This window comes from Tachypleus tridentatus, chromosome 10 (assembly GCF_004210375.1).
Source record: "Tachypleus tridentatus isolate NWPU-2018 chromosome 10, ASM421037v1, whole genome shotgun sequence".
NCBI lineage: Eukaryota > Metazoa > Arthropoda > Merostomata > Xiphosura > Limulidae > Tachypleus > Tachypleus tridentatus.
Genome location: NC_134834.1, coordinates 49159888 through 49186849, shown reverse-complemented (window position 1 = coordinate 49186849; position 26962 = coordinate 49159888). Strand labels below are relative to the sequence as shown.

The following is a 26962-nucleotide window of genomic DNA, read 5'->3' as shown; positions in this document are numbered from 1 at the left end:
GTTGGCTTGTTGACTATCTGCCCTCCTTCTAGTGTATCACTGTTAGACTAGCGTAGATAGCTCTTGAATACCTTTACATGACATTTAAAACAACAATAACAACAAAAAATCAAATGTACGAAATAACAATCTTTCTTTTATATATTTCATAAACATAAGAACAAATTCCTTTTTTTAAATTTAACACATTGGTTCAATAGAATGTTTAGTAGGGACGCATCTTATGCAGTTTAGTAAATTTGTATTTCAAGTATAATTAGTTAATAGGCAGACTGTTTGCCAGAAGCTTTCCAGCACAATTCACATTCGACCTATTTAACAATAAAAACATATTTCGAGGTTGACAAAAGCAACAAAAAGTGATGTCATGCATGCTGCTTCGAAAGGTGAATTAGAGTTTATAGTCTAACAACATCAATATTTGTGTTTCAGTTCTTGCAATGTACAGAGAGCAAACAGACTGTTGTGTGGTTTTGCTATAAACAACAATATACGGTTTTAATTGTCATGAATTACACAGTGATAAAAATTCTCGTCTAGTTTCAGAATTATACATTTTATAACGTTAAATTATTTGTTTTTTTTATTGCTGTTAAGTAGAAAGTAACAGAATAGGTTATCTGTGTTGTGCCTACCATTGAGAATTGGGTCTATATTCAATTATATTTCATGGACGTGTAGAAAATTTATTTGAGAAGGGAGCGCTACGGTATTACAAATCAGGTGGATGTTGACGTCAACAAAACAGATAGAAACTATCCGAGTCTGACAGTGTGTAACTGTAGGAGAAGTTGATGTGAGATTTGTTCGTTGAAAAATCGAGGCGTATTACATGTTGAACATATTGAAGAGAAATACGGCTTAAATATGCAATTTGAGGAAGTTGTTAATCCACACTTTGCACTTCCAATCGTGGGAGTAATAGTTTGTGCACTTTTGGTGTTTGCATTTGGTTTTAAATCTCCTGTTCAGCCTCCTAGTTTTGATCAAATCATTCAAGAAGAACGTAGGGCAGCAAAAAAGAAAAAAAGTAGCCAGAAGGTTTGTTTAGGATGTATTTTATGTCTTCTTTTTGTTGTTGTTTCTTCATTTCATTTTTGGTATAACTTGTATACCTTAAATTCTGTTTTTGTTTTTCCTTTCTCATTTTTTGAAAATACATTTCATAAAAGTCGATTGTAAATGGAATCCGTATTTCAGTGATGATATTAACAGATTATAAAAACAACTCCTTATAGGAATTTATACAACCTTTTATGGGTTAAAAGTAGCCAAGAAGTCAGTCTGTATGGGTAAGCTTTTAATTTTATTAAAGGTGTTATGCTAATGAACCATTTTCTGATGTAATTATCTGACTTTGAGAGAGTACCTTGCCATTTTCTGAGGAAAAGTAAACAAAAAATAAAAAATCCAATTTTTTCTTGAAAAAATATTCCTATTTTGAAGTTATATAAGATGCTGGTCTCTACTATTGTAAGTCCCTCGCTGGTACAGCGGTAAATCTTTGTATTTACAATGCTAAAATCAGAGGTTCGATTCCCCTTGGTGGACTCGGCAGATAGCCCGATGTGGCTTTGCTGTATGAAAACACCAACACCATCTATTATTGTAAATGGCAAGTGATTACCCTGTTATAACAATTAAATTGACCTAAAAGGAGTTTGAACTTTCTCCATATCTTAAACTTGTGTTAAAGTATAGCACAAAGAAGTTTTAGGTATTTATTCTATCGATCTACTTGAAAATATTGTAAACTTTGAGTTCAACAAGGGTTGTATGCTATATTTTTGAACACCATAAATAATTGTAACTGTAGTTGTGGTCAATATTGTTAAGATTTATTTTGAACATATAAACCTTTTTGAACAGTTATATTCACAATGTATTAAGGTATGTCCATTTTTTTCCCATTGTGAAACAATTTTACCCACTCTATGAATAAAAACAGTTCTGGATTAAATGTCTACACATTGTACATAGATTAAAAATGTAATTCTGTTGTAAATTATTTGTTTCTAAACATTTAATAGGGCATGCATAAACAGGGGCTATTTCTTGCACAAGTATTGCAAAGTGATGGCACAAAAATATATTTTCATTTAGAATGCTCACCCATAATTAGGTAAGAATACTGTAAATAGTTTGAAACTGTTAATGATTTTATGTGGTTGAGACAACATTAACATACATCATGACATTAAAACTTTTTATTAGAAAATATTAGTATGTTAGTAAACTGAACTTGACCTTTACAGTTCTGGAGGAGTACATTATCTTAACTGAACTAGGACAATATAGACAAAGAACAGTACATATTGAAACAATTACATGGTGTTACACATGCCAAGTCCAAGCTTTTCTGCATAAAACTTTATTTTCACTTTGTGTCCGGTAAACTTATCCTAGTGCTAGAACAAGTATTTTTTAATATATAATTATTTTAAAGGAAGGAACGTCTGTATAATTGTCATGCATACTATGTATGTACATATGTTTACAAAGTTTAAGGTAATAATAACGTAGTAGTACCTGCCTAGGAGATCTAATGTTAAGAATGAATGTTTCTTGAAAAGTAGGTTTAATGAGAGTAGGAATAGATTGTTATACATGCAAATATAATGTGCATTCCTTATGATGTCCCTACTTTCTTCAGTTCATTTTTGGAATAATTCAATAATAACATGGCTTATAATACCAGAGTTCCTTAGTTCTGTTGGAAAGAAAATAAGACTAAAGTTGAGACATAAAACCTCCAAATATTGTTCATGTACAATCAAAGCTACAAACATTTAACTTGCATGAACATTAAACAAAAATCCTCAAATTTATTTACAATGATGTGATAAAACTATTTGCACAAGGTTTTGACTCTACACACGTTTTTGTCACTAGTTTTCAAGTTAGTGTAAGTTACTTCTTAAACAACACTTTGGTTAAATTTAGGTCAATGGGGTATGCAATAGAACATAATGTTGTGTTTTATATACAAATAAGTCATTGGCTAGATTCTGTGAAGATTGCATGCAAATTGATTAGGAACACCTAAACCTTTTGAGATTTTAAATTTCACTACTTGTAATAACTTCATAGATGGGTTCTTGAAAAATAACAACAGAATTTCATTAACTTTCTCAATATGGTATTCTGGAGTCAGAATGTTCAATATAAAGTTTTAGCAACATGCAGACATTTGATATATAATGAAACTTTGGAAAAATCTCTTGTAGCAAATATTAAAACATTATTAGAAAACAATTACTTGTTTAAAATTACTGTAGTAGTGAAAATTGGTGAGAAACAATTCAAATAAAACTTTGCAAATTCTGAACATGAAAAAATATGTGGAAAACTTTTGCATGTGCTACTTTGAAATAAGACTTGTCATCTCTGACTTTCAGTATGCTTACAAGATGTAATTTGACCTCAGTCATCTCTCCTTGTATTGGATCCCATTTTATGTTCAAAAGTATCTGCACAACCCTACTTTACATCCAGCCTTTACTACAGAATTAATGAACAATTTTTACAACTTTTCAATCACTTCTAGACTGAGAAAATGTGCACTAATAATAATAAAAAAAATATAAACTCAATCTCTCATAACATAAATAAATAATACCACTGATGACCTTGAAAGTCAGAAAATTATTTCTCTCACTTTTAATAACAGGTTAACTCTTTGAAAAATATTTACCTTTTTATATCTGTATCTTAAATGCATAACTATACATTTTCATTTACATCATAAAACTTTAGCCTCATACAAGCAGTTTGGTCAAGTATGTCGTTTAGTTGTGCCAATTTCATCAAAAAGGTCTCGAGGTTTATTCGTTTGGGATGAATACAAAAACAAAACATAAGAGGATGCTTCTTTCATACTGAGGTGACTAGATACTAAAATGCCTCATCTTGAAGACTGTGAAGGTACATAAAACTATTTAAAGTTCTCAGAAGGTACAAAGTTTTGACAACACTCTTCCTGATTGGTGTGTTACAATTAGACTTTAAGTGGCTAATCAGCTGTTTTATTTTAGGAATGTAGTTACTATTTTTGACATGCATGGTTTAATGGTAAAGATTCTGCCCATTCTTCCATCACTATTCAGTATTTTACATTGCCTCAGAACCTCCATTGAACAGTTTGTTTTAACCCAATAATAGCTTATCACTGTTAACTGAAAGTTAATTGTACATAGAAACGAGTGAACAGCAATCACTTTGGCTTGGGTTTCCATGAGAGTGTATTGATGGCATCTAGCCATTCATCCATTTATCTATGGAACTATATTGTAACTTCTATGCATGTATAGAAGCTTTTTATAATTGTATGTATATTTAGAAGAAAATTACTCTTGCTTCTCTTAGTACTTACTAAAATTATGATTGATCGTTTTTTCCTAAGGTTGTTAGAGTATATGTAAATATAAAGTTTCAATAAAATTATAAGACATTCTCATTGCACCTTTTATTCCAGCAAAAATCTCAAAGTAATGGACAACCTGGAACTGTTAGTTTGAGAGTTTCACCTCAAGTTTTGAAACAGTCTCCAGAGAAAACACTACGATCCAAGCAAAAATCTTTGGTTGAAAAAACAGAACAGGTGAAGACAGAAACAAAGGTAGATGTTATTATTGTAGGTGGTCTCTAATAACCATGAGTCTCAATTAATAAGCAGTGATTGTTTATTTTATACTTTTATTTGTTTCTACTATATTTTTTAGGACTTGTATTCATTTGGTAGAAATATTAGATTGGAAAGAGAATTAACTTGTATAGTTCTCTAACAGATCCTAAGATTTCTATTCTTGTTTTCAACCAGGTAAATGCTGAAAAAATGTAATTTGTTGTTTCATTGTTGTTAGTGTTCTTTGAACATAATAAAGATGCATTGTAAAATCATTTAAGTACACAAAATTTCCATTACTTTAATAATAAGCAGGTAACACAACAAAAGTGGGCAGGTAATCCTATTGGTGTAAGGTGGAGTAGAACTCAGGGTGAATGATCAATGTTGTGTCTTTAGTTGTGTTCCTCATAGAAGGCTGGGAAAAAATTATCTTGCAGAAAGTTTTGAAAATAGTTTATCTAAAGCACTATTTTTCTGCAATTTTATTCTATTTTACAGCATGTATATAAACAGAAATGATATCATGGAAAGGCAAATAAACGTGCACTATGAATGTTTTTAACACCTTTTGTATGAATACCATGACTTTGTTCCTTCTATTACTGTGACAATGATTAAGAAGTAACTTGATTGTTTTTCTGTGTGTTGCAATATTTTGCCTTAATCAGTAACATCATGGCCATATTTTGTAACATGTGGATGAGCAAACAATGGGCACTAAGCACATGTTCCCAAAGTTTTGAGGGGAAATATATTATCCATGGTTACAAAATCTTTTCAAAACATTTTTAATCTGAAAAAAGACTAAAAAATGTTCACATCAGTTATTCAGGTATTTTGGTTCCTCCAGAATTAGAAAGCTGGTGGAAAGGACATATAGAAAACCAAAATAGCATGGTAGTAAGTGGGAGTCAAAGCATCCATCATTTAATAAAAACCTGAAATGTTTAATATTTAAGTAATTCTAAAAATAATGAACTAGCTCTCAATTTTTATTATAAGAGCATTAGCAGAATGTATGTATACTATCTTAAGATAATAATGCACATGTAAGAAGTTTTTCTTTAATTGCTAGAGATTGTACAATGTCAGTGTTAAAGATAAGCAAATGCTTTTGCCTTTTTTCTGGTACCTGATTATTTTTTAGTTTGTTTTTATTATTAAGCTACTCTCCTTGCTTATTCACAGCAGAAGTTAGAATTTGAAATTAACATTAACACGAACAAAATATTAAGTTCAGAAACTCCTATAGTTATAATTATAATGCAGACATGAAAGACTAAAATTGTGAACAAATGATACAAATGTCTTTTCTAAAGAAAATGTAAACTTGGTATATTATATGAAAGTTTATTTCATGACATATGAGTCAACTAGTGTACTTATTTTTATTTTCTTAATTTTATATTCATCCAAGTTTTCACAATATTGTATTCTTTAGCTAAATAAATGTATATGCTTTAGTAGTGGTACTAATGAGACAACCCCAAACTGAGGTCTTAGTTATACTTTTAAAACTTTTGATTTTCCTAAAAGGATCATTTGAGAAGACTTGATGCTTTTTAATAAACCAAACTGGGTTTTTTGTACGTTTAACTTTGTCAGTATGAATTATAAAATTGGCACTCATTGTGTAGAAGATAAGTTTAATGTTGAAGTTGGTTAACATTAACAGATCATTAAAAAGTTTCATTATCAGGAGTGTCAATTCATTAAAGGTTTGATGGATTTGGGGCAAAGAGGGCTGACTTCACTTGGACTTCCAACTCAGTGGTGGGCTTTCTACTATGGTTCAATTTACTTATTGGTTAATCTGGCCTGACTAGAAATATTGCACTTAAAAATGTCACTTTGGGCCCCCACCTGATTTGAGTGGGGAAGTTACTTTGTCACTCTGCTACCTCCAATCTCAAATGCTACTCTGTCATTATTCTTTTCTATATACAGAAAACCCTTTAACTTTGAAGATTTAAGGATTTGTTCAGTTGAATCTTCTTTCTGTCTCTTATAGATTAAAAAAGGTCAACAAAACAAGGTTGCCAAACAGGAAGAACCAGAATCACCTAATGCTGATGAATCTATATCACATGATGATGGAGGTTAGTGTACTTGATAGGCAATGGTTTTTCTTGCAATTTACACTTAATACTAATTATACATTCATATTAATTGTAATCAAGTCTCAAAGAAATAGGCCAGCTCTGTTGATCACAGACAAAATGTTTTGTTTCCCCAACTTCCAGTTCATTTTAGCTAATGTTTTAAATCAACATTTTTAAAACAAAGTTCAAAGAATTGCTTTCCTTTGTTAAGGTTTTCTCATTCTTCCATGAAGATTGTAGAAAATTATTTAGACGTGTAAGGATGAATAAGTACAATATAAAAGTTAAGTACACATAGTACAACAAATAGTGATTCACCTAAAATTCTGATAATAGAAAAGTATCAGTGTTGATATGTCATGTATCAATTTTCATAAGAATGCTTAAGAGATTGTAAGATTAAAAATAAGTACTTTGTTTGAAAGTAAAGACTAGTAAATAGTTTAATTCTGGGCAAAAATAACTAAATAAAAAATTTACAAGACAAGCTGAGCTAACTGTATTACATAATTATAAATGATCAGTTGTTTACATTAAGTTCTCACACTGTGTTTTACTGCCTGATTCACATCTAGATAGGCAGATTTTAAATAATAAAATTAAAATCAGGCAAATTTGAAAAGTTTAGATAACTGAGGCTGTTTGGATAAATAAATGTAATTTTTGTTATATTTGTTATAAAAGAAATATATAGAGAAATTTTACTAAAACTTTCTGAAATTTTTCTAGTTATGTATAGGTCATTTAACAACTTGGCACTAATTTATGCAGATGTACATCTTACTACATAAAAAGGCTTGTTTAGAACATGATAGTCAAGTAGACTTAATAAATGGGTGGTGGTTGAGTGCTATACTAGTTTATTTAGATAAATGGATGGGACTCTCCATACTAGTATGATTTGTTTACTGGGCTACCAGATAATGCCTTTCTACTGTAATGGCAGTTGGAATGCTAACTTCAAGAGGTAAGTTTTTAACTTACTTACCCCAAAATGGTAGTACCTTATTTTTCTTATTATTTTTAAATTTTTATTTTACTTTGGAGGGCAGCCACCTTCCTGCAACTGTCTGCAGGCAGTGAAGGGTGATATAGATGTGGGACATTGTGGGCTTGAGCACTTGCATCTTGCTCTCCTAATTTATATATCTATTGCTACTCTTTTATTTTATTTCTTTGTATGAGACTGGCAAAAGGAGGTTAAGACTGATAAATGATTTATCCCCACTACAATGTGGGTCTTACGTCTTCAGTCACCTCCCAAAACCTAGGGTACATTTTATATCCCACGTTATAACTTGTACTCTGAGATCTTTTTAATTAGTGCATCATTTTGTGTTCATTATTTTTAATTTATTTTTGTTTTGTCTTGTTTTTAGGGTATCACAAACTAATAATTAGTCAAAGGTTTGGATTCACTGTTTTCAACATAGTTCTTCCTTTTGATTTTGTTTTAATTAATTTTCTGTAGCATACATATATATAAACACACACAAATAAAAATAAAGTGTATTTATTACATATAGTAAATGGAAATCATATAACAAATTTGAAAATAGCTGCTTACTTATAACTTTGGTAGCATAAAACAACTATACTTATTGTATAGTAGTGATTGCAAACATGGTTTAAACTAAGTAATGGAATGTGATGTTTTTTGAATGAGAACAGAGAAAATTATTCTATAAAATAGTTTTATAAGAAAATACATAAACTAAACTCAGTAATTAAGATGTGTATTTTAATTCTTTTTTAAAAATATCAGTATAAATTTTTTTTAAATTTTCACAGCTGTAAACTTGTACAGATATCACATATAGAAGTAAGATATGTGAAAAAGATATATAATCTGTAGAAAGCATATCCAAAACTTGAAGTGTTTGATCTGGTATTTTTTTAGTTTTTTTTTTTGGCATATTCGTACTGTAGTTTCAGGAGCATGATGCTAATCAATTAATCAAATCAATTACTAAGATCCTCAGTTAATCAAGTAGCAAATACCACTTCTTGTTCATCTCTGTTTGTCAAATATATTTTGCTAATTTCATGCATTTAAAATCTATTTTTCTATCAAATAACAATTATAATATTTTCCCCAATTGATATTAAGATTAGCTTTGTGATATTTTGAATTTGTTTTCAGTTTCTAGTAATATAGGAATGTTAATTTTGATCATTGGTTTATTATTTTAGGTGAATGGGTGCAGCTCCTATCAAAGAAAGAGAAGAAAAATCGTCGGAAAGAAGAAACTCAGAATGGATCTGTACCAGAAACAAACAGAGAAGTTGCTAGCGAAGATACAGGTTTGAGAACAAGCGAAAACTTTTTTTTACTGTTTTCTTAACTTCCTTGATTATTTTATTTTAGTTTATTTTTTGTTTCCATGCATTTACTACTTTTTTGCAGAATATTGTACATATTCTTTATCTTGCCTTATGTTTAATGGATTTGTGGGAAAACTTGCGTAGTGTGAAATATCAAGTTTTCACTAAAATTGTGAAACTGATTTTTTTATGTGAAGAAACAGAAGATATTAACAGATCAAGAAACTTGATGTTTTAATGCCTTATGTTGTTGGGTTAATACTTCCTAAACATAAATTGAAAAATTGTTATTAAGTTTTTGTTTTTTTTACTAGATTAAGATGATGTCTGTGTATTTTGATGAACAATACAAGGTTAAAAGAACCACAGATATAAACAAACTTTTTTGTTAGTTGATCACCTTCTCAGCATAATGATGGCAAACTTTTAGGCTTTATAGTTTTCAACTTTTAAGAAGATGTACTTTGTATATTCAGTGATATATTATGTATACATTATGGGTACAAGACGGTTATAAGGTAGATCAAAATGACTTAGCTCCCATACAGAATTATTTCCTACAACTTCACTTTAGTGTATAGTTTCTTCAATTGTCAAATTCACAGTTGTCTTATACTGAACAGAATAATTCTATACATTTTAGTTTCTTCATAGATCTGTTAAAAATCTGTTTTTCTCATCTTTTAATTCTTCCATTGAATGTAGCATGGAAGATAATATGAAAAGACAGGTAATTGTGGTTTTTAGTAAACCACAGTGTGTACATCATTAAAATGTATTAACCATTTAATTCTGTCAATATAAGAACAGTTAAACTGTGACCACCCTGTTAATCACAAAATAACCATCAGTTTCCATACTATAACTTTTAATGTGTTTTGTTTATTTTCACAAAATTTCATAAGCTTTCAGTAAACATTGAGGCTTTTGTATGCAAGAAAAGTCAGGATTTTTGATTAAGTATATTTTCTGAAAATTTATCAATGAATATACAAGTCAGTGTTGACTGCTCCAAGTGAAAAATGGTTTTCATGTTAAGACGAAAAATGCTTCATTTAAAAAAATTTAAACTTCATTTGCACAACACCTAAAACTCCTAAATAACAATTTTTTGTTGGAGTAACACTGTTTTATCTGTTATATTCTTTACTATTACTAACTATACATAGTCATTGGATTTGACTGATATGTAACCACCATAAAAAATAGATCTACATCATCCATTTTTATTTTCTAGAATGACTGTAGATTGTAATAAAAAATATTATTATTTATCTTAAATAACCTAAAATTTGTTAATAGTTTACATCTGTTCATACATTGTTCTGTTGCTCTTTGAAACATGCTTAAGTAACACAAGCTGTAATTTGCTTAATGAATGCATACCTCACATTACCATATTGAATGACATAATGGATGAAATGGTATTGAGTTTATTTACCCTATGAAGAGCATTTCTTACTATTTTTCATTATCTTACTTAGTCTAACCAAATAAGTTTCTCATATCTACATTTTATTTATTTTTGTAATAATAAATAAGGAATATAGTACTTGCCTTTGATCTCTTGTTTTTATGCTGTCTGTTGCTGTAAAATTAAGCTTACTTTTATTTTTATAATGATATCATTGCACTTGATAATGCACTTGAAAACACAGATTATTAACACACAAAAAACAATATCCTTTAACTATTATAATTTAAATGGCTCTTTCATCTGAGAAGAAAGTCTCAAATGAATTTAATTTTTTGCTCTTCTGAACTTTACAAGATAAATTTTCAAACTGAAGATAAACAATATAATGCCATACATCATTCAATAAATTAAAACTCTGTCTTTCTATTGTTAATAAGTGCTATAGTATAAGATATTGGAGATAATTGTTTGTAATTTGTGAAAAAGAGGATATGATGTGTAGCTTGGCGAGTAAGTGGGTTTACTTTTCTAGTTTGACTCCTTAAAGAAATTAGATTGTGACTTTAATACCTATGCTATAATGAATAACTGTGAAGTTTATTATTATTAGTCTTACATTTATCAGGTTTTTTCTGGCAGTTATCTTTTGTGATCTAATTATATTAACTTCCATACTGCAGAGAGAGAGGTGGTAAACAGATTTATAGAAAGAGGAAAACCTAAAGAAGAAATGTCAATATTTTCATACTTGGGGAAGTTGATAATTTTTTTTTTTTTTTATATTTCCTTATAATGTGGAGAACTTAAAGGTATATAATGCTCAAATTAGATTTAGTAACCATGATTTGATACCAACTTTATTTGTAGACATTGATAATAAAGTAGTTTAATTACATTTTGAATGTTACTCTGTAAAATGTTGACACGAGCACTTTGACCTACTAAGGGGGTTAATTAACTTGTTAATTAGTGTATTTTCCATAACATGTGAGGTTGTTCTTAATATTGACTTGTTTTAACCCTTTTGCTGGGTCATGGGTCAAAGGCCATGTCATCTCTTGTTGACTAGCATTCAAAATTTTATTTAACTACTATTTTATGAATTTATGTATAATAAATTTGGAATCAAATTGTGGAATATAATTCAAATTTTAATATTATATATGAGTTAATTTCTAATTGATAAGTAAATATTAAAATAAATAAGTAAATATTAGAATAATACCTAAATCTAGATTTCAGTTAGTCATGGTATGTTGAATACAGCACTGTTTAAAATTAGATGTTGTGATTTCAAAATACTAAGTCTGTAGTTTTTTACAAATTAGGAACTCAAATTACCAGTATCATTGAAAAGCTAAAATATAAAATGAGAACCTCATATCTTTTTATTTTGCTAAGATACGGTTTGTATACTGAATCAAACACAGTGGCCCCATACATATTTTTTTATTTTTGGAAACTGTCTCTTTTATATACACTTACTTCAATATATAACATGTGAATAAGTAATCAGCAACTTAAAATGTCCCCCTAGTGGTTTTCCGAGTCATTTTAATCTGTGAAAAGTCTACCATTTTCTTTCAAAACAAGATTTCAACAAGGTAGGTTGTGTCTTTAGTCTGCTTGAAGATTCATAGCTTTTTAAACCTAACTACAGCTTAGTTTCTAAGCTTAATAAATTATAGTGGAATTCTATGGCATCAGTATAGTTATTTGTGATTGTTTGGTTATTCACCTTTATGTATAAAAGCTAAAGAAAAATTGTTTGATATCTTCCATGTGTAAAATTTTAAAAAGCTTAGCAACCTATGTTCAGCAACAACTGAGTTCAAAGTTTGTAGCTAGTAGAGATATTTTTTTGGTTTACTTATTTCTTGTTCTATATTATAAGAAAACTAAGTTTCATAACTTATTTATAAATAGTAATAATCTATATACACGTGTAATGTATAATAATTGAAATGTGGCTGAATATTGCAAAATAAGTCTGCTAAAACACAGGAAAGACTAAAGATCAGTTTTATACTATTGGGGACAGTAACATGACTACGTGCACCATCAATGTGAGTTATATAATGTTTGCTACCTGTGACTAGAAGGTCAATATAATAAAAAAATAAACACATATAAATATACAATATGACAATTAAGATACTTAGACTAAACATTTGTATTTTTGTTTTACATTATGTAATCATTCTAGCACAAGAAAAATTATAATTTATATTATTTTCCTAATTTTATTATGATGGTTACATGGTTGGTCAGTGGACAGATCTCACATAGTTAGGGTATAGAAAACAACATAAAATATGAAGTCTTTCTGGAAACAAATATTTGAAGTGTATTTAGGAGATTTTATAGATTACACAAATAAAATTTGAGATTTTGGGACAAAAAAGAATATTTTAATCATAACATGAAATCTCTTTGCTCCTAGACTAGTAACAAAACAGACTTAATGTTTTCACAAACAAATCTTTAGGAAAATATTTTGTTAAAAAATCTTAATTTTTTATGTACAAAAAATTACAATATTTTACTAAAAGTTCTACCAAATTTTGTGAATAAACATATGCTGTATCAAAAGTTATAGTGCACATGTGTAGATGATCTTGTGCACATTATACCGAACTTGTTGTGAAAAGGTTAATCAAAGAAACAAGAAATATCACAAGATATAAATTTTTTTTAATGTTTTCTGTTGTTTAGTTAATATATTCTAAATATAAAGTAAAAAGTTGCTCTTGAGCAATTTTTTTTATTACTTTAAGATAATGTGTTACATATTTCAGCTAGCAGTGCAAGGTTCAAAGAACTGCAGACTTAAACTTTTTTTATTAAGTATAGTAGTATTTAACAGAAGGGATTGACAAGGTTTCCAGATAATTCATGAGCTTTAAACTACCCTATAATTTATAAGCAAAAAACTGGCCATTCAAAGTATTATTTATGATATATTATGTTCATACATATATATGTGCTAAAAAGCCACTAAAAGTTGCAGTATAACAATTCCGGACTTTGAAACAGCAACATTTTTGTTTACAACTTATCTGATCACATCAGGGAGCTTATCCCCTAGATGGCTCAGACTGTTACTACAAGATTTATCCAGTTTATTTGACATTTGTGGGTATCTGCTTTTTGATATTCTGTTAAATATATACAATTTATATATATAAATGGCAAAACAAACTTATTGTGCATGTACTTAACTATCCCAATCCAACACCAACAATTAGCACTACATATCAATGGACAATTTATAAAGGTAAAGTGTATACTTTTACAGGTATAACATAAAAAGTGAACAAACAAGAGTATTATTAATTTCAAATGGAGTAGGGATCCAGCTACAAAAAGTAATGAAACAAGAACTATAACCACAATTACAAATTTATAAAATTTATCCCTGCAGCTTTATACAATTATCTGTAGGCCAAAGTAAGAACTACATTTTTTATATCTGTGATTGTGATTTTAGTTATTGTAAAAGTTATATGGCTATCTCGGAGATAGCTATACTTAAAGTTGATAAATGTTGTGTCCATTCCATGGTCACATAAAAAAAAAAATTGAACAAATACATTGGAGGGGATTAATTTTAACAGAAAATAGGGGTCACTGGTTGTTTTTAGAGTTACTATAAGTATTCAAAACAAGATAAATGCTGTAATAAAAAATCCACAAGCAAGTAAAGTGATGCTTCAAAAATCTGTCCAGGTTGTATCACTTTACTGGTTTATGTATGTTTAACTGCAGCATTTATTTCGTTTTAGATACTTTTTATAACAATTTTACAAATAACCAATGATCCTACTTTCCATTAAAATTTTATTTTTTTTCCTATTTATTTTTGTTAACCTTTTCAACATTATCATGTATAACTATTAGGTTATCCATCTGATGAATTAAATTAAGTCTTGAGATTTACTTTAACTTTTGTCATAATTACCATAAATTTATATTTGTTGTGATTTTTTCTTTTTTTTGTGCACATTTAAAATCTGAATCTAGATGTATTCATATTCCTGTGTGATTGAGAAATTGTCCTCTTAAATTTGTTTTACTAAGAAAATTTAAGAAGTCATAGATTTATAACACAGTTGTGGGATACCTGTGAATACTAGCTTTCAAATGTGATGGCTCGTAAGGTTTGTATTTGAGGTGTGGTGGCTCTTGATGACCTCTAAGTGAAAACTAAATTCATATAAGAATCTAAACATTTAGGAAAATTCAAAGTGCATCATAGCTAGATTTTACTTAGCCTGTAGGGTATATGGTGAAGGAATTTCTTTTGACATGTTCAATATAATATGTATACATATTTGAGGGGAGTGCATTTAGTACGTCAAATTATTTTATACACATAAGTGAAAAAAAACACCTAACATATCGTAACTACAAACTATTGACAAATGAATACTATGTTTATTTAACCATAATTAATTACTGAAATCAAATGACCTATTTAGTACAAGGTAAAACCTGTTGGTGTGTTTCCTTTTTCAGAAACAAACTAAAAGTGAGTTTTTGATCTGTGTATTTTGGTTAGAAAGATTCCCAGTTTAGATTTTTTGGCTTATAAAATCAATCCTTCATGGCTTCTTATCCTCCCACACTTCTGTACAAATGTCTTTTCACTCCCATTCACCCCAAGTTCTCTTAAGAGCTTCTAATGAGCATTGAGTGAATTTACTTTTCAAAGGACTGCAAATGGTATTCATTAAACTGAACCTCCTCAGCAGTGGATGAAGGAATCAATATTGTCAACATCAGATGGTGAAAAACAGTCATTTAAAGTATGTTCAGAAAGAATGTCTTTCATTAAACTTGGTAAATTGTTTCATTTTGCTCAGAAAAACCTTTAGTTACTTAGTATATTACTACAGTTTGTCTCATTAATGACACAGTTTTAGTACAATAATAACTCATATTTTAAACAAACAAATATATCACAGATAAAATTTAATAGAATCTTCACAAACTGACATTGTTGGAATTTACTTTGTAATAACTGTTGTATGTTGCATCTCTAGAAACTATTTCCATAGATTGAAGATTGTGACCTACAGTACATAAGTTTGGGAGGAATGATTCTGTAATACATAAATACTTATTTTTATTTGAGTGCTGTAACTAGCTGCATTAAATGCTCCTAGAAATTTTTGAGTAGAAAGCAGCATTTCAAATTATTTTACTTAATTGGTAAATGCCTCTGTGGATTTGTTTATCAAAAAACATACTGTAGATAGTGAAGTGTTTTTTTTATTAAGTCTTAATAATTTATTATCTAAAAAAAATTTTGAACAATGTGTAATTTAGAATTAATGTTAAATCATAATTTCCATAACTCTGTATTTTTACTGTGTGAATCTGCTTTTGAATATTGCAGAGATTTAAAGTGAAACTAGTGTGTGCAGCCTTCAAGTCATCACAAAGTGAAATAACTGTCGCATACCAAACCTGAAAGAATAGTTTGATTTCAAAAATCTTTGGTTCTCTATGTGGTTCTAAAGAGGTGACACTCCACTACAGCATGTATATCAACGTGATAGTTACTGATCAAAAGAGATCTGTTCATGTAGCCATCTCTAAGAATCATGATCTTTTTGAGGCTATGATCTAAAATGCTGAATACAAAATTTGTTTTCCAATTGAATGCATACTAAATAATGTTAAATGCACTATGCTCCCCATTCACAGTATTTGCCTGCTGAAATTGGGTGTTGGAATTAAACACTTTATGCTTTAATAGTGTCTTAAATACATACATCACGAGTTCTAAATTTAGTTTAGAAACATGGAACTAAGAAAACCCTCATTGCTGTAGAACAGTGATACTATTTTTCAACATAAAGCAAGCTTATTGCTGGTATTCTCACTGGTGTATTTGTCAGGAAACTAAAACAACTGCTTTCCAAAAGGAGCACAGAAATTTGCTTTCTTTGTCTACTAGCATTCATCAAATTTGTGACTACATGGTTGACAACTAAATAGCTTTAGCAAAGTAATCTTTGAAATGCCACAATATTTCTTTAACATTTAGGCAAACTAAAAGTTCATTTACTCTTTAAAATTAATGATTGCATTTATCTTTCTCACCGTGAAATTATCACTTTTTGTTTACATCATGCTAACATTTTTATTCTCTAGTCTTGTTCCTCTGATCAGTTACAAACAAAAACATTTTTTCAAATATATTTACTTATATTGAGTGATTTTAGATTTTGAGTACATTTCTAGGGTTTTCCAAAAATTATTCTGAGATGCATACAGCCTTACAGAAAATAACACATCAAACCTTGTAGTTATCACATTAATTTTTCCAAAAAAATTCTTAATGCTTTGCAAATATAGCCTTTTCTTAAGACTTCAGTTAATCATGAATATAACTTAATACTTGTTAAAGGTGGATTTGTGCAAAAGTTCTTTCTTTTTCAATGTAACACTAGCTTTTCAGTCTCAAATTTATTGTTCTCTATGTAAACCTTGGCACTAACAACATCTTTAAGATTATGCTACTTATCATAAATCACTTGTCATTTTGCTTAACACGTAATTTGATGGAATCAGTGTTATATTCCTTGTAAATGCTTGCTATTTTCACAGACATAATAAACATGATAACAGTTAATATCAGCAGACTTTGGACTGCTTTACAAAGCTGTTCACTAAAACTTTGAGGTTCATATTTAACAACGATATAAAGATCAATTTGTACTATTAAATTTGTTACTTTCATACATTGCATGTTATATCTGAGATAATTTGAAGTTGCAATCTTGTGAATTGACAAAAGAAGTCACACAAATCAATTAACCTTTTCTAAAGTGTTTAAACTTAGACTTATAAACATTGAAAACAAGTAGGCATGCAACGAGAAACAAAATGTGCCAGTTGGTAGAGTTTACTTAATTTTTATGTCTGTGGTAAATGTTATTTGAAAACAACTTTGAATCGAGCAGGAACTATAGCACTACAGGTCATAGACATGGTGACCAAAGTGTACGTGCCTTTAAAAATTCACCTTCTCCTTTCTTCTGTGTTTGGAAAATTGAATTCAGGAAGAATACAAGCTAGTCAATAGAACTTTAAAGTTTGGTGACACTTAAAACTGTCATAAAAAAAGGTAAACATTTGTGTGTTCTTAGTATCTGTTATATAACTAATGAACAATTGTGTAAGCCACAGAATAAAAACCTGGTGAATTATCTAGTCCATACTAAGTGTGTTGTAGCTGTGTTTTTGTTTGTAATAGTGTGACTAAATTTGTGCAATAGAAAACATACTTATTCTTATGATGCAACAAATGGGATTAGAATTAATAAGATATATTTTCATATAATTGTTTAATTGAACATTTACAATAAAAAGTACAGTTTGCACTCTAATTTTAAAAGTTTGTCTCAGGCTAGCTGGCATGGAGGAAGGAGCCAAAATTTTTGTTGTGAAAATGTATAAAAGTTGTGCATGGTCACCAGATAGTTTACAGGTTCATTTGGTGATGGTGGTGAATAAGTGACTATGATCACAATAGAATTTTTAATCAATGTGTATATTTCAGCTTATTTTTAAATGTATCCAACCATATAGAAAAAATCTTTTAGTTCATTAAAATAAATTATCAAGTGCAATACCAAAAGAATTTAATCTTGCATATTCCTTTCTTCACTTTATCTCATTTAACCTGTTATATCAGTATTAGAAACTGCTTATACTCTTGGTGAGTGATATTTCTTCCAGAATTTGTTTTTTTTACATTTTGCATGTCTTTATAATTTTTGAGTTCACTGCTTTTCACAAAAACATATTTTAAATAACTACAATAATAAAAGCAATAAACAATTCCTGTATTACCACTCAAATAAAGTACATTACCTCCAAAGATTTAATATGACATTTTTATGCAGTTATTTTAAATATTATATCATTTACCTCAAAAATAAAGTTTTTTTTCTATATGGCAGCAGACAGCAAAGATAGCACTCCAGCTAAAAAAAAGAAAGAAAAACTAAAGGCAAAGTATGAAGGGAAGGAATCTAAAATTCCAACAGCTGATTTTCCTAAGGAAGAAACATTGTTAGTCTCAGAACCAGAGGTAATATCTTGATGTTATATAATTTTCTTCAAATAGTACTGACTTAACAAGCATCTCTCATTACTTTGAAAACTATATTATATTCATGAATTAATAAAATGTCTTTGATTACTTTAATTGTAAGTAATTGTGCATTTGTTTCTACACTTTGCAATGTTTTGTAAAACCTTCACAATCTTGTTTTCAGTAATTTTCCTATTCTCTATTTAAACTGTGTGTTTCTAATGTATTTTTTGTATTATATTAAGAAGTGAATGTGTGTAGGTATGCGTTTTTATAAAATTGTAACACGTAACTTTACGTAATATAGAACAAAAGTAATTAGGTAAGTAACACGTTGTCAACTATATATCTGCAATGTAATTTTTACATTTACACATCAACTCTGTGGGATAAAGCCTTAACAGCTAATGTCAGCCAATCAAGTGTAAGAGTGAATTAGGTGAAGTAAGATTGATCCACTCTCATGAATGCCAAGTTGATTTACTGAAAAGCATTATCTTTGCCATATAAAAACATCTAAAAGTAAGCATATTGGTAGATCATGTCCAGGAATCAGTATTGCAATACACATTATATCTGAAAATGAGAGGCTTTATGTATTGTCAGTTTTATCTATGAATGACAGTATGAAATTATTTATGCTCTCGGGTGATACTGATACTAGTTCACTGATATTGAAATTTCAAGTCTTGCATCAAGAAATTTTTTAACAGACATCATCAACCAATATAAGAAAAGGTTTTCTGTATATATGTTTTTACCTTTATCTAGTAACATTTTTTCTCTTTTCTTGATATTTCATGAATGGTATGAGGAAAAGTACAAATAAGAAAGAAGCTAAGCCATGTCATGTTAAATTTTACCTTCATGGTACACTAGGGTCTACCGTTTCTTCCAAAATATGTGGATCCAGTCATTCAGAAAATATAAATATCTAAATATAGACAAGTAAAAATTCTTTGTAGTAAAGTCCAAGCAGCAATATCCACACTTGGCCATTTTTATAACTTTTACACCAGCATAATTAGAACTTTTCTATCAAGTAATGGTAACTTGTATTGAAATATGAAAACCCATGATTGTGAAGTGTTAAAATGTTTCTTGCTTATTATTTTCTATTATTCTGTTGTAGGTTTAGATTTTATACTTTTGTCATTTAATATTTTCATTTTCATGTTAGAGCAATTTTCTAATTTTGATTGTTTGCAGATAAAAGAAAATTTTGTAGAATCTCAATTTTAAATTTTAGCAAAGTCCAAAAGATCAGAGAATTTCTAAGAAAGAGAAAAGTGAGAAGGTATCCCTTAAGACTGATGAAACTCAAGCACCTCAGAAGATGGAGCTAGAATGTCAAGTGGAAATTAAGTCAGCTTCTGATAACATTGAAGTTTATGAAGGTAAAAATAAGAAAAAAAAGGGTAAAAAGAAACAAGTGGAAGTTGAAAATGAAACAGTAATTGATGATGTAGAAGTTTATAATGAAAATGATTCGAAGACTGCTCAGATGAGTGAAGAAGACATGAAAAAAACTGACCAGCAAGCTTTGGAAATTACTGGGAACCAAACCTTTACAGCTGTGTTTGATGATAAACTGAATGAAGGTAAGGTGGTAATAAATATGGAAAATCTTTTTTTTAATTATTTTTTTGTTTAGTGATAGTTGTGTGGTGTTGTTATAAACTTGGTAATATGTAATAAACTTGTTTTTAAATATGTAACATTGTCTTAATTTAATTATGAAAGTCCATAATGTTATTCCTCCTTGTTAATCTTTCAAGCTTGTATTTCAGTTCTTTTTTTGAAGTTTTATAAACATACCTGAAGTTTCTGTAATTGTATAGAAGGTAACTCAGTTTAGAGTTTGAAACTGAGGAATCATTCAGATTATACAGATGTTTCTTTAGCACATTTTATAACACAATTTTTCCAGTAATTAGAGAATGTAAAATTGTTTTATTTGGATTGTGAATTTATATCAGCTTGTTATATCCAAGATTAATTAATTAATTTTTAGTTTACACTGTCTTTTTAGCTGTGGCAAAGTGGCTCATACAGTGGCTAAGGTTTTCAGATATAAACTTTTAGTTCATAGCTCCATGATCTCTTGACCAATTTGAGATTACAGTTTTGGACTGAGAAGATCAAATCCTTTCAGCTGATGTACTTGACCACGGCCAATGTATCGTGGATTAATTTATTCTAATACTGTGTGAAAGAATTTTAAGTTATACAGTTATTGAGAACTCCTTTTTGTTTTTGTTTAGTTTTCATTTAGCTTTTGGCTCTGAAATTTAAATCAACAAATAGTTGTTGAAGTTTTGTCTGTTAGATTCCCTGCTAACAGCCTTCTGTAAAGCTGAACTGTCTATGAAAAACAACTTATTAACTTGATATGTTGGAATTTGGAATTTTCTATGTTAGAGATTACATTTTGTGGGTAGAAACTTTTGATGCTTCTTGAAAATGAATTTCTGGAACCACTTTAAAAAAAAATGAAATATTAGTAAATACTTAACTACAAACTTTCTAAGACAGTTTTTGAAGTGTTGGAATAATGTTGAGTAAACATTTTATAATGTGCTTTGTCATCTTTCTAGAAAAGTTATTGGAAAATATTTTAGTTAAACTGTACATTCTGTTTAATCTTTTTGCTACCCACTGTACTTGTTATGCATGAGATAATGAGATAACATTTATTTTTGTAATGATTAGTTGTATACACAATCATTGATTATACTAACAATTGGTATTTATTTCTGTATTCAACCAAGTAATTGGTTAATGACAACTTATTATAACAAACACAAAACATAAACCTTACAATCATTCATTCTGGAAGTTTCTATCAGCATGAATAGTATATCTAAGTGTATCTAAACACTGGAGAACACCCTACAGTCCCAGTGAGAATTCTCTTCTCTTACTCTTTAATAAATATATATTGGTGACTTTATGCACATATTTTGACAATGTGCATGGGTGCTGGTGACTGGCTAATGTGTGTGTGTGTGTGTGTGTGTGTGTGTGAAGGTGAATGCAGAATTATGATTAGAGAAATCATGGTCTTACTATCATGATGGTGAGTGCTAAATTGTACACTGCCAAATCATTAATGATACAAGTGTTTATGTAAGTTACTTTGCTAACAATAATTGGTTGGTTGTGCATAATCAGTAATTAAGTGTAATTTTTATAGCAAATGTCCAATTTGCATCACTGGTAATTACATTTGTAAAAATAAATAATTTGAAGACAAATATTAACATACTTTTAACCTTGTTAATCATTACTTTATAATTTTCTTGGATTCTTCCTCAGTTACTATGTTATTTGTTCACTGATGTTTAATTGTTAACTTCCTTGTAAAACAATTAACTCATTATATTCTGACTTTGGACTGATTGGTATGTTGAATTTAATGCAGCAGAAGAGTACAATTTTTTAATGTATTAGAATGTTACTGTGCAGGTTAGGGTAAAGATTTTATAATGTCTATAATGTGCTTCGTTATTTTTTTAAATTCTGAGATTGGTTAATATTTTACATGAACTTAAAACGTTATTAGGTTAAGTATTTTCACCATTAAAATATTTACTAAAATGTGGTAGAGATTTAAAGAAAATCATTTAAAATTATATACATTATTTTTATATCAATGTTATCAGAGGTTGGAAGTGATGATAAAGAGAAACAGAGCAACAACAATGATTCACAGTCTAATGTTGTATTTGATGAATTAGGTGGTGAGTAAAACTTTGAAATTTTTTAATACTTTTAAGTCCTGTGTGTTATGTTAAGGTAGAACAAAATGCATTTGTTTCAAAGGTGTTTGTAAAATCTGTCACTTGTATTTTGACTGTTAATTATACCAGTGCTGTATGTCTAGTCAATAAGCATACTTCCAACACTGTTTCTTAAAGTAGCAATACATTACAAGAATCTTGTGGATTAAAGAAAATAAAGTTGTCAGTGCTATGTTGTGTCATAATATTGAAACACAATAGCCGTGCCTCACATGTCAGTATAATAAACACATTATTTGTGTCTTGTAGACCAAATGTAGTAAACACCTTAATAATAACTTTTCATCAAAACTGTGAAAAGTAATACTATATTGTGTAATAAGAATGCTATCAGTATCCTTAGATCTAAATACAATAAGCCACTATCATTCTTTAATAAATTGTATAGGCAGAATATTCATGATGAGTACATTGTAATGGAAGGAAACTGCCTGCTACAGAAAAAACAACTCTAGAGGACAATGTATTAGAAGTCTTCCATCTACTGTCTTCAATTTTGGGATTAGAAATAAACAACCTGTGGCTACCATTGGTTGAAGCCATTCCACCATTTATAACCAGAGATAAACAATCATTTATAACACACCCTCCACAATCAGCAGGATACTGTGAAAGATATGCAACAGCTTACACACATTGACCTGAAAATGAAAGATTTCAAAACATTGTTCTCTACACATGTATCTTTATACAATGGGCATTTGCTACCCATTCTGATGGTGTACTCTTCATTATCTTTTGCTTGGTTGTAAGTACAATATCAACTATGCAAGAGACTTTCTGGAGTGTTTAAATAGCAAATGTTTTACTAAAGTTTTATGACTCAAACTAGTAAATGCATCATCATAACCACTGCCACATCATATGCCTTACCACTTAAGTATTTCATGGATGTACTACTTGGATTAGATGGAATGTTTCTTATGCATAAATCTCTAGAATTTGTGAAAATTTTATTTGAAACTAATTTTGAAGTTTCAATAACCTGCATGTATATTTTGTTTGTGTCAGACATGTGGAAAGATGCTAAACCACAGAAGAAGAAGAAGAAGGCACGAAGAGATTAAATGAAGATTGCTGATTAGATAATTACTGGCTGAGTAGTAATTGTAAATACAAAGCCGGAATTGATGCTGAAAAAATCTCCGTCTCTCATATCAGTAGTTGTTCTTAATATGATTATTCTTGATACCAGATCTCTAAAATTTACTTTGAAAGTGAAAGAAAGAATAGAAATAATTTTTTGTGGTATCTATAATGAACCTGTGAGAAAGAAGAAAAATTAAAAACTGGTATTTTTTGCCCTACAACTTTCATTGGAATTGGTTACTGGAAATGCAAAACCATTGAGGCTAAGTCAAGGTTACTAAAAAAAATGTGCAGTTGAGTTTGTAATATTTAGGAATGAGTCCATTTGTATCATTAACTAAGAAGCCATAAAATAGTATACTTGTTTATAAACTGAATGGTTTATCTGCTACAAGTCAAAAGATTTTTAAACTATGGCTACATTGCTTTGGATCCATCTTCTTATTACTTTCTCTGTCATTTGGGAATTGCAATATTATATCTGTACAAGGAAGAATATTTTTGTGTAATATGAATTATTTCAAATGTCACCATCTTGTAAGATTACTTCAAATTACATTTCATTTATTAGTGAATCAGAGGATATTTTAAATTCCAGGCTAAAAAATTTAATTAATAGTTATAAAGTAAGATGACAGCAAAATAATTTGTCAGAACCATTAATGTTTTTATTAGTTACTGCAGTTGTGTTATCAGTGGTGCTGATTTTTTTCTTTCATTCTAAATTACAGAGAATGTTTTAAGCCTGCACGTTTTATGAAGTCAGTGGTATTTTTTTGTACATAAAACAAATTTTTTTTAAAACTAGTTTGGAAGGTTAACTTTTAGTTATTCTCCCTCATATTTGGTAAAATTTAATTTTTTTAAGTATAAGAAGACTGGAAACTTTTGTACTGGATCTTAGCTAACTTTTGTTTCAAAGGATCTATTTAAGTGACATTAATGATAAAAAAAAAAAAAGGTATATACGCATTCATCTTATACAAAATGTTATGTATTCAAAGGAATGCATAATGTATTTTTGCTGCTTATAATTTGGTGGAATTAAGAGTGCTATTCTGAAGATACATCAGATGTGTATGGAGAAAAGTAATGTTGATATATATAAATTAAAGTCAAGATTTAACGAGAAATGGTGAGGTCCACTGACTAATTTTCTGTTGGTGCTTTTAGATGCAGTAATTTGTTTTTTGTGTTTTTTTTCTCAGAAAAATGGACTTGTATTTAACTATTAACATTAATAGTACCTAGAAAATGTCTTCCAGATTTTTATTTAAATTGTAAAAGATTTAACTTTAATAATACTTGTTTGACCTTGTGTCTCTTTTTGTAATAGTTAAAAAAAAACAAGGAGTATATAACATAAACATGTTTTTGAAGGACACCTTTTTAAATGTATTTTCTGGAATGGGATAACAAATCTTCATATTTATTGGGAAGTAAAATTAACAGCTGATGATAATAATATAAAGATCTCAACTTAAGCCTAAGGAAAATAGATTTAAAATGCATCTGTAATTTAATAACCACTTGCTGATACAAGTTTAGTAAACAAATGAATATTGTGTTAAGTAAGAAAAATAAACTTACCAAACCAGAAGCAGTATCAGAAACTTAAGTTTTTAAATAGTTTTGTGAACATAATGATATTTTTTGGCTTTATTAGTTTCATTAATGTTTAATTATGCTCCACATTTATTACTAAAAAGTTGTAAATATCCTGATAATTGTTATCATCCATTGAATATTATATAGGTGGTTTAAAGTGTAATGCAATTTCAGTGTAAAAATAATTGTGAAACAAACTCATTACTGGTAGGTCCAGAATATTCAGAAGTAGGGAAAGTGTACACTACTTCTACTTTATACTGGAATATTGACCATGTGATGTGTTTATTTGAACATTTCATGTTGGATACATTCCAAGGACGTACATATTTGTATTGATTATATATTTTATGTAAATTTGCTTAAATGTTTCCATATAGAATCTCTAGTCCAACAAATGTGCACCTTGCACTTAATTGTGACCTAGAAACAAATTGAAGTATCTGTCAAAAAATACCAGAATTTAAATTTTTTTTATCTTCAAAACCTTTGAAATTACTCTTTAGTTTATTCTTTTGCCCTTATCTATTTTATAACATTAATCATACTAAAAGAAGCAACATTTTCTCATTCTGAGTAAAAGCAGATTATAAATAACAATTAGTAAAAGATATGCACTCATAGCTGTTAAATATTTGAAAGTGTTCTATAAGGAGGAATCCTGGGATTTGCATATGTTTGTGTGTAGTCTTAATCTGGTGAGTTGCATGTTCTTTATGAATGTAGATACTGTTTTCATTATTCAAGATATCTTTAAATGGAAAAACTGTTGGTTCTCTGTTAAGATACATTGGTGTTAATGATGATTGATTAAAAGTTATTTCATATGTCTTTCTGTGCCAAATTCAACTATACCATTATCTATTTCCTTAAAATTATGCTGTCTGAAAACTATTAGCAGAATGCATCTTAATATTTCAGTGTTTGAAAATAGTGTAATAGAAAACGAACTTTTTCTTTCTTGCGCTTGAAATTCCTTCAGATTTTATTTGTCATTTACACATTAGCTATTTTTCAGCAGTGATCTACTGAAAGTAAAAGAATAGGAAAAAAAGAGAAATTTGGAATGTTTATTTTATGAGTTATATGTGTATATAATTATATGAGGATGTAATTCACATGTCTATATCAAGAAGGTTATGTGCTTTAATAATTGTTTTTGCATGCACAGATTACCTATGAACACTCATAAACTGCAGTGTTAAACATCCACCATTCTTTATTTGAATGGATATGCTACAAATCAGTAAAACTTTTTCCAAAAAAAAGATAATGTTACATGAAAGTACGTATGCACTTGAAGAAAGATTTAACGGTATCTGATAGTAAATCCTCATGGGAAAACTAAAATTTTTGGTTCCAAAGGTTCCTATATTCATTTCATTGTATATATAATGTATTTCTTAAATTCAGAAGTAGGAATATCTCTTATTCTGTGGTTATTTATATTCCTTAAAAGGGGGGGGGGTATATCGACAAGTAAAATCATTTATAAAACAACTTTTGTTAAATTGGTTTGATGCTGAACTACTCAAAACATGAAACATTTGGATTAAAATGTGCTAATAGTGTTATGGAACTGTGAGAAAAAATTATCAAATAAATTCAGGGTAGAAGTAAAGAAAACATACTGAGGCTGTTAACTGATTTTAGCACCTTTATTTTAAGTATAATTACCAGTAAAAGTAATGGTGTGTAGAAGTATGTCTCATTGAAATGTCATTACACTATTATGATATGTTTGTGTTTATAGATAATGGAGTACAGAGAATGATGCATTTTGATAACATGGTTTAGAAATGGGACATACTATATAATTATTTTTCTCCACCACACAGTTAATGACTAACACCAGTTTGTCACAACCATTTTGTCAGTCTG

General features: G+C 29.0%; 1 protein-coding gene across 2 annotated transcripts; it reads left to right on the top strand.

Annotated features, from left to right (window-relative positions):
- The first annotated feature begins 739 nt into the window (after positions 1-739).
- On the top strand, positions 740-23666 carry LOC143229223 (uncharacterized). Of its 2 annotated transcripts, none has more exons than XM_076461229.1 (8): positions 740-1041; positions 4475-4618; positions 6639-6726; positions 8923-9033; positions 18451-18578; positions 19831-20182; positions 22247-22324; positions 23396-23666. In XM_076461229.1, the coding sequence occupies exons 1-8, from the start codon at positions 868-870 to the stop codon at positions 23449-23451; spliced, it is 1131 nt and encodes a 376-aa protein (XP_076317344.1). In that variant the 5' UTR covers positions 740-867; the 3' UTR covers positions 23452-23666. The 2 variants fall into 2 exon arrangements, with proteins under 2 accessions (XP_076317344.1, XP_076317343.1); XM_076461228.1 differs by having other exon boundaries at positions 18448-18578.
- Positions 23667-26962: the final 3296 nt, after the last annotated feature.

Bases quoted from the DNA above. Each gene is read 5' to 3' on its own strand.
- LOC143229223 (XM_076461228.1), top strand. From the start codon at position 868: ATGCAATTTGAGGAAGTTGTTAATCCACACTTTGCACTTCCAATCGTG. The intron at 4,619-6,638 runs GTAGATGTTATT...TGTCTCTTATAG, and splicing joins AGGTGAAGACAGAAACAAAG to ATTAAAAAAGGTCAACAAAA. The intron at 22,325-23,395 runs GTGAGTAAAACT...TGTTTGTGTCAG, and splicing joins TGTATTTGATGAATTAGGTG to ACATGTGGAAAGATGCTAAA.